The sequence below is a fragment of the Microtus oregoni genome, unplaced genomic scaffold, assembly GCF_018167655.1.
Source record: "Microtus oregoni isolate MIOR12 unplaced genomic scaffold, Mior012 000005F_ref0000423, whole genome shotgun sequence".
Taxonomy (NCBI): domain Eukaryota; kingdom Metazoa; phylum Chordata; class Mammalia; order Rodentia; family Cricetidae; genus Microtus; species Microtus oregoni.
In genome coordinates, this window is record NW_024543064.1 from 26,768,824 (window position 1) to 26,781,903 (window position 13,080).

The 13,080-nt window shown below is 46.5% G+C and overlaps 1 protein-coding gene across 1 annotated transcript; it reads right to left on the minus strand.

Annotated features, from left to right (window-relative positions):
* Positions 1-472: 472 nt before the first annotated feature.
* On the minus strand, positions 473-10,013 carry Mrps15 (mitochondrial ribosomal protein S15). Its single transcript, XM_041652273.1, has 8 exons — positions 9,803-10,013; positions 9,543-9,584; positions 7,956-8,034; positions 5,757-5,805; positions 4,888-4,972; positions 2,597-2,655; positions 857-1,048; positions 473-648 (listed from the first exon to the last, which is right to left on the minus strand). The coding sequence occupies exons 1-8, from the start codon at positions 9,963-9,965 to the stop codon at positions 526-528; spliced, it is 792 nt and encodes a 263-aa protein (XP_041508207.1). The 5' UTR covers positions 9,966-10,013; the 3' UTR covers positions 473-525.
* Between the last annotated feature and the right edge of the window lie 3,067 nt (positions 10,014-13,080).

Here is a 13,080-nt window from a genome sequence, read left to right on the forward strand (position 1 = left end):
CAGATCCCCAGAAACTGGAGTTACAGACAGTTGTTAGCTGTCACGTGGGTGCTGGGAATTGGACCTGGGTCCTCTGGAAGAACAGCCAGTGCTCTTAACCGCTGAGCCATCTCTCTAGCCCTGAACTGAATGTTTTTACACCCCAGACCCACTCACATGCTGAAGCCCTAACTCCAATGTTCTATATTGAATTTCTGAGTCCTACTGTTCCTGAATGAGTACCTCTAGATCTCTTTCCCTTTTAACTTGCAGTTCCTTCTGCCAACACGCCATTGTCTCTGCGCAGTAAACTCCATCTTTTAGGGCCCAGTCCAGGAGACAGCTGCCCTGCTATCCGGTCAGCATTACCTCTCAGAAACATATAACATGACATGTTTCTATGATTGTATCCACTGGGTGAAGGCAGGGTCTCTGCCTCTGAGATCCCAGGGCCAAATGGAGAACAAATCCCTCTTTCTCAGGCTGAAAGGAAGGCCATCTTCTATCATTCTTCAAGGCAGAACAGACTTTATTAGTTTTTTCTGGTCATGTCTGGTAGGGCTTGGGAGGGTCCTCTGGTACCTCCTGGTTACGTTGTTTTTTGGCAGCTGCTGCAGCATCTTTTAAAGCCTTTCTTTGCTTCTTTAGCTTTTGAACCTCCTGGAAAACCTGGTGGTAGAAAGGGAGAAGGAAAAGACTTTGTAATTTTTTGCAGGGCAGATCTATAGGAGCTATCTTGATGGAACCTCATTCTTTCTCCATGTGCTGGTGACCAGGCCAGTTCTAAGCCATGGTCAGAAACAGACAACTTCTCCCTTCTACTGTGCACCTCAGTCCAGGGAGACTGATCAAAGCAACCAACTGTACTGATTCTTACCCGAATGCACAGAGCTTTCTTGGCCAGGATGCGGCGATGGACCTTTTGGGCATGCAGAGGAGGTATGGTATATTCCACCCCTAGCTCCTTGCACGCCTTTTCGAAGACTTCATAGTTGGTCTGACGGAGGAGTTTGAGCATCTTATTCCTTCGGTCGATGCTCATCAGCAGATGGCGTTTGTGGGCTTTGTCCTATAGAGGATTCTGTATCACTATTATGTTGGTTTGAGACAAGGTCTTACTCTGTACCCCAGGCTGGCCTCAAGCACATGGTAATTCTCTTGTCTCAGCTTCCTACTTGCTGGGATGACAGGCCTAAGCCACCATACTTACTACTCTTACTTTTAGTATTCTATAAATATTAACATTATTTACCATTAATGATGTATGGTCATTTCACTGAACCATCCCAACAATCTTATGCAAACATTACTACAGTTCTGCAGGAGGTACTGTCAATGTTCATAGTTACAGACAGTAGAATAAAGGTGTGAGCTGGTTTGACTTTCAGTACCCTGAGGTCAAGTCTTCAAATGGGTCTACTGACTGGGTGACTCTCCCCTATACCATCTACTCAGCTTCTCCAGCACTTAGCAGACTGTCAGATTGAGTAGGGAGAAACAGGACCATATCCTCTGTTCTAGGTCCTGCTCTGTGAGGGGCTCTAGAATTCTATACCTCAAATGAGCAAAACTGGTTTCCAAAGAGCATGCTCAACCAGCTACTGGGAGTATTCAAGGCTAGACCAGTCTGTGTTCACAATTTCATACTTATTAGAAAACCACAAATAGTTGGATGTGATGGCACATACCCTATAATTTAGTTCTCAGGCAGCTGAAGCAAAGGGTGGAGAGTTCAAAGTCAGCCTGAACACAGGGTCCAAAACTAACGGCAATTTCTTACTTCTGGCAGCTCTGTGCTGCTCAGCTGAGCAGTGAGTGGTTAAGAATGTGGAGTCGTTGCTGGGCGGTGGTGGCACAAGTCTTTAATCCTAGCATTTGGGAGGCAGAGACAGGTGGAACTCTGAGTTCAAGGCCAGCCTGGTCTATGGAACTAGTACTAGGACAGGCTTCAAAGCTACACAGAGAAACCCTGTCTTGAAAAACCAAAATTTAAAAAAAAAAAAGAAAGAAAAGAAAGAAAAAAGAATATGAAACCCTTGGCAAGACTGCCTCATTTCAAGTGTCAGGCATTATTTCTAGCAGTGTCTCCAGAGGAATAATGTCACTCCATGGCAAGATTGCTCCTCTGGAAGATTAGAAAGAAACTGAAAGGAACTCCAAGGTTTACGAGAGATGATGCTAAGAGCCTAGAGAACTGCCATGCACGACACCAACTGCTAGTACCGATTCTTGTAATCCTTGCAGTCCTGTGTTACAGATTGTGAAAACACAGGTTCAGACCAATAAGCTTCCTAAAGTCACAGCGACTTTAAGTAGAACCAACAGAGCTAGGATTTGAACAGGTCATGACTGCCCGTGCACTCAGCAAATATGTATTAAACACCCACTATGAGTCCAATGTGACCAAGGTTGGCAGTCTGTTTTCTTGACCACTGATGACCCTCAGCAGAGTCCTGTAAGGATCCCTTTGTCCCTCTAGAGGCAGGAGGGAAGTGTCTTCCTACTAGAGTTGAGGTGTCACTGGCTTCTTAGGCTCCAGAGCCCTTTACTCCCAAGACCCCAGGGTCCCCTCCCTCAGCCTACTGTGGATTAACTGCAGGTGAAGCCCGGGGTTTACCTTCCGATGTTTCTGCATATGTTCTTCATAACTGCGGATCCTGAGAGTCAAGGCAACAACTGAAACCACAAACCACAGAGGATGAGAGCTGGGCACAGAGGAAGGAAGTGCCCGGGCCCACCTCGTGTTTTAAAACCAAAGGAGTAACAATCACCAATGCTTTTGTATAGCTCTTTCTAAACCCCAAAGCACTCTGAATTGCAAGATCTCAAAAGACTATGGATTATCATTCTACCAGAAAAGCAAAGGAAATTACTTTAATCCGTAAAGGTCGTTATCCGTCATAGAAAATAGCATTGCGTATGTGAGGGGCAGTGGGAAAAGGTGGCTGACAGACTCACTATGACGCTCGGTCTGACCTTACACTTGCTATGGAGCCCAGACTAAACTTGTAATGCCTCTGCCTACTCTACCTAGAATTGGGGGTATAACACTGCCTGGCTGGTAAACAGCACTCTGAATGGCAAAAGTTTCGTCCTATTTTGTGACACTGTGCCTTAGCGTTTTCATGTGCAAAGCTCACGCCCAAGAACAATGCGTTCGGTCACAAAAACAATGGAGGCATAGGCAGGTGGATCTCTGTGAGCTTGCTGACAGCACAAGTGTCAGGCCAGCCGGGGCTACACAGTAAGACAATGTCTGAAACAGCGGTTCTCAATCTGTGCGTTTCAACCCCTTTGGGGAACACACATCAGATATCCTGCATACCAGATGTTTACATTATGATCATATCAGTAGCAAAATTAGTTATGAAGTAGCAACCACAACATGAAGAACTGTACTAAAGGGTTGCAACATTAGGAAGATTGAGAACCAGTGGTCTAAAAGAAAAAAAGACAAACACCCTAAAAACAACAACAAAACCGAAAACCCCTCAATGTTTTAATTAAGCTTGTGGTTTTGTGTTGAATTGGGCTCCACTCATAGCTACCTGAGGCACATGCAGCCTGTGGGCCACAGTTTGAACACACTTAAAGAGCATTAAATTCAGGAATTAACTCTAGCGTACATCATGGTTAATGACTCATGATTGTACTAGAGGTCCCAGACAATGCATTAATCTCAGACTCTAAAGCTGTCAAGAGTCCATCTAGAAGGTGGCGGGGTGGGTAAAGGTGCTTGTGGCACTGAGTTCAATCTCTGGAATCCATGGTGGAGAAAGGAATGGACTTGTAAAAACTGTTCTCAAATTCCAGACAGGTTCCTTGTGTGGCGCACGTGTACATGTACCCACACATCATATATTTTCACACACAATAATAATAATAAAGAATAAACTTAAAACCTTCCCTTTTACTGTGCTTTCATTATTAAGTTTTTAGAACTAAAACTTCTAACTTACAAGATGGAGAGGTGGTGCAGGATTAAGAATAGTTGCTATTCCAGAGGATCCAAGTTTGATTCCCAGCTCACAGTGGCTCACAACAGTCTGTAACTCCAGTTCCAGGGCATCTGAAGCCCCTTTCTGACTTCTGCTGACATGATGCACACACACAGTGCAGGCATACATGCAGGCAAAATACCCATATACATTAACAGAATAAAAAAAAAATTCCCTTTGGTTTTTTGAGACAGGATTTCTCTTTGTAGCTTTAGGAGCCTGTCCTGGAACTCACTTTGCAGATCAGGGTGGCCTCAAACTCACAGAGATCCCCGTACCTCTGCTTCCCGAGTGTTGGGATTAAAGGTGTGTGCACCACCACTGCCTGGCTAACAAAATAAATTTTTAAAAAAGTGAATGAAGGACGAAGAGGGAGGCAGTGATAGAAGCTGTAATGTAGGGTAATAGCAACAGGGACGGAAAAAGACAGACACTGCGTGGGGCCGCCAATTCACCCCTTGGCTCAACTGCTGCTCCTTGGTTCAACGCAAGAGGGGCTTTCACTCACATTTAACGATTGCTATTGCTAATTCCAGCTGGAAACTAAAATAGGAATGTGGAAATGTCCCATGCCAATGGGCATGGTAGCACTCCACAGATGTGAGTCTCACTGCTACTAGCCTCATCTTCTGTTTTCAGGGTGTGTTCTTATTCTCTAGATTCACAGTCTTGCCATAATGTAGGACACAGTCTTCTGCCCTGTCCCCAGCTAGCTCCATCTTTAGAGTAGGAATCAGGGACCCTAGAGAAGATAGGTGACCCATGTGACTTCACACAGAGCAATGGGCAGGACCAGAGTTCCAGTCCATCACGTCTCTCCCCTTCCCAAGCCACATCAAGAGCCCTCCTAGACCAGGTACCAGCTAGCAGACTCCTTTGTACCCCCACTTCCAAGGGCCCCTGGACCAACTTCGAGCCTCCAAGGTTCTGGAATCCTCAGGGTTTTCTGCAATCTTGTTCATCAATTGTTCTTGCTTGACTTTTGACTTCTCTTTCTGTTGAAGACAGAAATTGGGGAAAATGTGTTTGGTGTATGATCCTCTGAAGACTAACCTTCCTGACTGGAAGGCTGCAGTCATGGCTGCAAGGCCTAGAAAAATCGCATTCACTGTAGCCTTGGTCAACCACATTGTTACTCATATCCTCAATCCTCATGAGCCCAAAGTAAAAAACGGAGATAAGAGAAATAGTTTGTTGGCTTAATAGCCTTAAAATTTGCTTACTCATTCATGTACACATCTGTGATGTTTGAATATGAATGGCCCCCAGTTCATATATTTGAATGTTTGGTCACCGGGGACTGGTGTTACCTGAGAAGGATCAGGAGGTGTGGCCTTGTTGGAGGATGTGTGTCACTGGGGGTGGGCTTTGGACTTTCAGAAACCAAGCTTGCTCTAGTATCTCTCTGCTTACGGATTAGGATGTAGTTCTCAGCTACTGATCCTGTGTCTACATGCATGCCACCATGCTCCCTGCCATGATGATCATGAACTAAACCTCTGAAACTGCAAGCTAGGCCCATAAGAGTTGCTTTGGTCACAGTGTCATTTTACAGGGAAAAAAAATGACTAAGACAACGTGTTTACTGCGCACCTACTGTTTCTCAGGCGTCAGCGGTGCCATGGAGAAGCAAAACTCCCTCTCTTCTCAGTGCTTACTTTGGATAGAGCCTGACACTGGGATAAACGTTCTAACTGGGAAGCCTAGGGTGTAGGGATGGAAGGGTTCCCAGGGAGTGGGCTGAGGGAGGCCAAGACTTAGGGCAGCACAGACACTCACCTTGTTGGCCATTTCCAAAGACAAGATTCTTTTCACAACATCATCAACCCTGTGGAAAAAACAGAGCAATGAGTCAACACTGGGAAGGGGAAGAAATGCTTTTTCCTTTAAAAATTTATGTATTTGGGCCAGGCAGTGGTGGCGCACGCCTTTAATCCCAGCACTTGGGAGGCAGAGGCAGGCGGATCTCTGTGAGTTCGAGGTCAGCCTGGTCTACAAGAGCTAGTTCCAGGAGAGGAATCAAAAGCTACGGAGAAACCCTGTCTCAAAAAATCAAAAAAAAAAATTATGTATTTGTATGTGTGCCGGTGCCTGTGGAGGCCACAAGTTGTGTGACCCCCCTGCATCTCTGAGTTATAGGTGACTCAGCTGTCTGGTACGGGTGCTGGGAACAAAACTTGTGTCCTCTGGACAAGTGACAACACTCCAGACTACCGAGCCATCTAGCTAGTCCAACTACTAGTCATTTCAACTAGTTGACAGTAGTTTAAAAAGGGAAAATGGAAAAGAGAGACCTTATCTTAAAGGTGGTAGTCCTGGAGAGATGGCTCAGTGGTTAAAAGCACTTGGTGCTCTTGCAGAGGACCCAAGTTCAGTTTCCAGCCCCCCACTTGGTGGCTTATTATCATATATAACTCCAGTTCCAGGGGATACAATGCCCTCTTCTGACTGCTGTATGTACTAGGCACACATGTGGTACATATACATTTATGTGGGCAAAACATACACATAAATAAATAAAAAAATTGAAACTAAGAACAAACAAACAAAAAAACCCCCTAAGAACAGGGCTGATCAGATGTATAAAGGTGCTGTTAAGGCTGACCACAGGACCATAAGGCTCTAAAAGAGAACTGACTCCACAGAGCTGTCTTCTGATCTCCACACGTGAGCTGGATAGATGTCGTCTCCACTCCCATCATGCACACACACAGTAGTAAATATAAATAAAAAAATGAGCACTGGAAAGATGGCTCAGCGGTTAAGAGCTAGTGTTTGGTTCCCAGCACCCACATCAGCAGGCTCACAACCTCCTATGATTCCAACTCCAGGAAATCCATTGCCTTCTTCTGGCCCTTGTGAGCACTCACACATACGGGCACATACACACATGCCGACACATGCACATAATAAAAATAATTGTTAATAAGATTTAAAAAGCAATAATAGCTGGGTGGTGGTGGCACACACCTTTAATCCTAGCATTCAGGAGGCAGAGGCAGGCAGATCTCTGAGTTTGAGGCCAGCCTGGTCTATAGAGCAAACTCTAGGACAGGCTCCAAAGCCACACAGAGAAATCCTGTCTTCTCGAAAAACAAAAACAAAACAAAACAAACAGAAAAAGCAAGATCAGTCGGGCGGTGGTGGTGGCGCACGCCTTTAATGCCAGCACTTGGGAGGAGAGGCAGGTGGATCTCTGTGAGTTTGAGCTCAGCCTGGTCTACAAGAGCTAGTTCCAGGACAGGTTCCAAAGCTACAGAGAAACTATGTCTTGAATAACAAAAACAAAACAAAACAAACAATAAAGCAAGAACAAATGACAGTTACTTCTGTAAGAAGTGCAGCTCTCCAGAAGTGGGCAGTCATTTCTCAGGGACTCAAAGGCAACATGGCTCTGGTTTGTTGGGCTGAAAACAGCATTAGACAATTGGGGCTGTTGGCTGGAGTGTTCTGGTCTTGTCTTGGGGAAGGCAGAGGAAGGATGTCCACCTCAGCTGGACATAGCCAGACTGCACAGTAGACAAGGCTAGAGCCAGCCCAGCTCCCACTGGACAGGGGCTGAGAAGGACCTGGGCTTTGGTGTCTGACAGCTCGGGATTTAAGTGCTAACTCTGTCCCTTAGATGTGTAACACAGACCATGAATAATTCAATACAAATAGGATTCAATTTCTTTCCTCCCGGGGCTTTTGTGAGGTCAAGAGAAGATAGACTTCTGCCAAGAGCATGCGAGTTCTTTGGTGTCTATTGATACCAGGTCTTCCCTCAGAGAACCAGGAAGAAAAGGGTAGTTGGGCTCCATGAGCACCAGCCACCTGAGTCCAGCATTCTGGGGGTGCTTCCCAGTGCTCACCCCACCCAGGGCCCCACATAATCAAACTTTAAGTACAACAGGCCAAGGCTGTAAAGTCCCCCTTCCCCCACTCCCTGTCCACCCTCCTAGGACTCCTGTGTCCTCCAGTAGGTTTCTTCCTGCATACTTCTCCATGTTGGGAAGGATGCTGTTGTATTCTTTGATGAACGCGGAAGGGGGTGGCTCATCATCTCGGCTGGGCTGGACTGTCAAATACAGGAATGGAACGGAAGACAGGATTAACTCTCATTCTCCCAGGCTCTCCTCCTCTCCCTCCTCTCACCCACTCCCCAAATCCGTGAGAAATGCCTGGGGTCAAAAGGCTCAGTTTCTTTTCTGAGAGCCCTGTGGGCACCTGCTTCATATGTCACACTGCAAACAGATGGTCTTTGTTTTTTATTTATTTGTTTTTATTTTATGGTGTATTGGTGTCTTGCCTGCATGTCTGTCTGAGCTTGGAGTGACACACAGTTGTGAGCTGCCATTTGGATGCTGGGAATTGAATTCAGGTCCTCTGGAAGAGCAGTCAATGCTCTTAACTGCGGAACCATCTCTCCAGCCCCCAGATGGTCTTTCTTAAGACATATACCGTGGCGGTACTTCTCACAAACCCACTTGGTTCTACAGTTCCACACTGGGACAGGTTCTCCTGTGGATAGGAGTGAACCTGGCTTCCTTTGAACCACTTAATTCCTAGTCTGGTTCATGGTCTGACCTAGAATAAGCACTTAACAAAGCTTGCTGGTTGGCTGACAAATGAATGAAATAAAGGGGCAGAGAAAGCAATGTGGGATACCCCTCTGTATGCTATGAATGTTTTCAGGGCAGAAGAGAGCCAAGGGGGGAATCCAAACAGAGATAGATGGAGAAAGAAGGCGGAGTCAGGGAGATGCCAGCAGTCACTGGAGAAGCAAGATGTGAGGTCACAAGCCATGAGCCTCGTGGTAAAATATAGACTAACAGAAATGGGTTAATTAAGTTGTAAGAGCTAGTTAATAATAAGCCTAAGCAAATAGGCTAAACAGTGTGTAATTAATATTAAGCCTCTGAGTGGTTATTTTAAAAGCGGCTGCGGGGCTGGATGGGAGGAGAAACCTCCAGTTACAAGAAAGTGCAGCTAGCCTTGGGGAAAATGTCAGTATCTAGTATGGATGACCAAAAGCTCAGCTTTGGCCCACACATTTCTACTGTGTCCCTGGAGTGCAACTCAGTCCAGTCCAACCAAGATGATCTATCCTCTTAAGTCAGACTCTGCTTGGCCACTAGGTAAATGACGCTAGAAGCTACACCTTACGATTTATTGAACACAGGGCTAAGGGTGTTTTTCATATGTTAGCATGATTGACTCCTAATAACAACGTGTTTCAATGGATCCTTTGACGCTCATGTCAGCACTGGTTCACACAAAGTAAACTAGCCTCAAATAACATTTGTTCCTTAGAGGGCCCTAAGGCATACTAACTTGGGGGTGAGAAACGACACCCTACAAGTCAGAGTGGCAGATAAAAAGCGTTCCACTCTGGGAAGGTCTGGTGTGGCCAGCCAAGAACTCACTCATTTTCACTAGTATTCCACTCGAAAACTCTTACTCCTGCCTCCTCGTTAGGGTTCTATAAGACGTGGATGTAGGGGCGCTCCACCTCTGTCCCCTTGTCCACCCCAAGCTATCCCGGCGGGGTCTCTTCCGCGTCCAGTCTCAACCTAGCCCTCCTACCTGGTTTCTGGGTGGCGTATGCACGGGCGGCAAGCAGGAGACCTATGCAGAACAGAAAAGGCTGAGACTCATTTCCTTCCGCAGCCCGACACGACCCTCCTACCACGGACTGCGTGCACCTGCACCCAACTCCCACTTCATCACTCCTTTCCGAGCCACCACCATTAGCTTCGCATCCTTCCACTGCCTCTCTCCAGTCTCCGGGTGCCTGGTACCCTCCATCCTTGCCCAGCTCCCCTGTCTCCTGCTCCGCTGCTCACTCGGAGTCTGCAAGCCGCAGCGTGTTGAAGGCAGACTGGCGCTTCCTCCGCCTCGCAGCGCAGACCCCGGAGCCTGTGCCACTGCCTGGGCACGAACAGAGCTCAGCGCGCGCCACGCCGCCCGCAGCATAGTGACTCCTGACCCGCGGGCCTGCGCCGCCATTGACCGCTCAGCAGTGGGGCCGGTCACATGGGCGCAGCCATGACGGTTCAGGCTCGACCAATCGAGGTGCGCCTTCGACAAAAGTAGCCGAAGGCTGAGCAATGGATTGGTTGGGTGCAGAGGAACTGGAGTGGAGCTGATTGGGTTGTCCTGGTGGGTGGCCCGGCAAAGCGCTCTGTGTAAACTTTAAAATGTCACTTATTGACTTTGCATTCGGCCTTAATTTTTCCTACTGACTTTAGGTCAGTGTGTCTCAACCTATGGATTGCTACCCGTGTGTGTGCGTATATCAGGTATCCTGCATATCAGATATGCAGGGGTTTGGGCAACTGGGGTTGTAGTTCGCTTAGCAGAGTCTCTGCCTAGAATGAAGAGTCCTCGGTTGGATCCCCAGCAGTACATACACATTGGATGTAGTGGCATGTGTCTGTAATCCTAGTTCTTTAGAATTGAAGGCAAGAGGACTAGATGTTGTTCAGGGTTGTCTTTGGTTGTGTAGGAGGTTTGAGGCTAACCTGGGCTACTTGAGACCCTGTCTCAAAAAGGCGTGGGGCAGGGAAGATGGTGTGCAACCATGAGGACCCAAGATCAGACTTTAGCAGTTACGTAAAAGCCAGGCACAGAGCCTAGAATTCCAGGGAGGCAGAGTGGATGGCTCCTGGGAGCTCATTGGCCAGCTAATCTAACTGGATCCAGGAGCTTCAGACCCTGCCCTCAAAGTGAGGTGAGCTGGCTTGTCACTGAAGATGAATGCTTGTCACTGAAGAGACAAAAGCCCACTTGAACGTTTGGCTCTGGCAGGCCTTGTCCTTATCCCCCAGTCCCTCTGCCTTGCTAAAAACAGATTGTATTCCTAAAGCTAGCCACCTCTTCCTCCTCCTGAGGCTAACTACCAAGGTCCAACTATCAGAGTATTGAAGTCCAGCAATCAAAAGCCCCCTACCCAATTAACATGCCCAATTAAAATTAAACACCTTGCTCACTCGCTGGGCAGCGGTGGTGGCACACGCCTTTGATGGCAGCACTCGGAGGCAGAGGCAGGTGGATCTCTGTGAGTTCAAGGCCAGTCTGGTCTATAGAGCAAATGCCAAGACAGGTTCCAAAGCTGCACAGAGAAACCCAGTCTCAAAAAACCACAAATAAATAAATTAATTAAATATCTCATCCTAACATGGGGTTCCCTGTTTTACCTTTATAAACTGCCATTTGCCTATGGGCCGTTTCTATTTTGTGTCTATCCAGAGGCAGTCTTTGTCCCTCTAGAACAAATACCACCTCCCTGTTGTGATATTTCATTTGTATTTTAGTAAATAAAGCTTGCCTGAAGACCAGAACACAAAACAGCCACACTAGTTAGTCATAGAGGCCAGGTGGTGGTGGCGCACACCTTTAATCCCAGCACTCTGGAGGCAAAGGCAGGCGGATCTCTGTGAGTTCAAGCCAGTCTAGTCTACAAAGCAAGTTCCAGGACAGTCAGAGCTGCTACACAGAGAAATCCCATTTCAAAAAACAAAACAAAACAAAACAAGCAAAGTGCATTGAAATCATCTCACCCCAAGGTGAATGGCTGTCACCAACTGTCGGTGTTCCGTGTTGCAGCAGATGATCACAGAAAGAGGGTCACTGCAAGCTGAATTTAGACCTGTGACAGCAGGGAGGTCCAGCCTTGATGAATTGAACTCTGAACAGCTGTGCAAATGCGGATTTATTGATTGCTACACAAAAGTTCTATTTTTTGGGGGGGTGGGGGATAAAGCAAGTTCCTCAAAGACCTTTGATCTATATGTTCTCTGAAGGGAAACCTCACAGCCCACAACTTCAGTCCTTATTGTGGACTCTTTGTGGTCCCCAACAACATGAGACACTCCAGGTGTTCCGGGATGGTCTTGTGACTAAAGCCATGGAAAGGACGTAAAATCCCTTCAGAAAATCAGCTCTGGGCTGGAGAGATGGCTCAGTGGTTAAGAGCATTGCAAGCTCTTCCAAAGGAACCGAGTTCGATTCCCAGCAACCACATGGTGGCTGACAACCATCTGTAATGAGGTCTGGTGTCCTTCTGGCCTACAGACATATATGCAAACAGAATAGTGTGTCCATAATAAATAAATAAATATTTAAAAAAAAAAAAAGAAAATCAGCTCTGTAAATCATGGGAAACAATCCCTGTTCTCTACACTGCTTTCTTCAAGGTCTCAGTACCTCCAACCAACAGCTGCTACCTCCTAATGTTACCCTTGATACAGTGAGGACAACCTCTGCGTTCTGATGTATGCTCTAGATGCAATGACTTTTCTCAACTCCCACTCCAGCCAAGAACAAAAGCGACAACAAATGCTGGTGAGGATGTGGAGGAAATGAAATTCTTTCTTTGTTTTTTGAGGCAGGTTTTTCTCTGTGTAACAGTTCTGGCTGTCCTGGAACTCAGAGATCCACCTGCTTCTGCCTCCCGAGTGCTGGGATCAAGGGTGTTCACTACTTCTGCCCAGCTGAAAATTTATTTATTTATTTATTCATTTGTTTGTTTTTTTTGAGATAGGGTGTCTCTCTGTAACAGCTCTGGCTGTTCTGGAAGTCACTCTGTAGACCAGGCTGGCCTCAAACTCACAGAGATCCCCCTGCCTCTGCCTCCCCATTACTGGGATTAAAGGTGTGCCACCACTGCCTGGCTTGAGAAGGAAATTCCTATACATTGCTGCTGGGAATGTGTACGTGCAGTTACCACAGAAATCAGTATTGAAGCTTCTTCAAAGGAAAAAAAAAAGACAAAACCGAACAAACATCAAAAAAAAAAAAAAACCCTAAAAATAGGGCTGGATACAAGGCTCAGTGTGGTGGCTCACATCTATCTGACAAGTTTCAGGGAACCGGATGTGCTCTGCTGGCCTCTGTGGACACCGCATACATGTGGCACACAGACTTATATGCAGGCAAATGCTCATGTACATAAAAATAAGTAAGTCCTTCAAAAAAAGGGTAAAGCTTATCTTTGTAATTATCCTTATTACATTCTGGCTTAATGTTTATTTAATAATGATGCTCTTTTCTCATTCTTTTCTCCTAGGAAAAAGGTTTCTGGTTTGGCAAGGGATTTTTCTATCTATGCTGAGGATCAAAC

Coding starts and splice junctions, on each gene's coding strand:
- Mrps15 (XM_041652273.1), bottom strand. CDS start 9,965: ATGGCGGCGCAGGCCCGCGGGTCAGGAGTCACTATGCTGCGGGCGGCG. Junction 4,973..5,756: donor CTTTGGAAATGGCCAACAAG/GTGAGTGTCTGT, acceptor TGTCTTCAACAG/AAAGAGAAGTCAAAAGTCAA. Junction 649..856: donor AGAAAGCTCTGTGCATTCGG/GTAAGAATCAGT, acceptor TTCTACCACCAG/GTTTTCCAGGAGGTTCAAAA.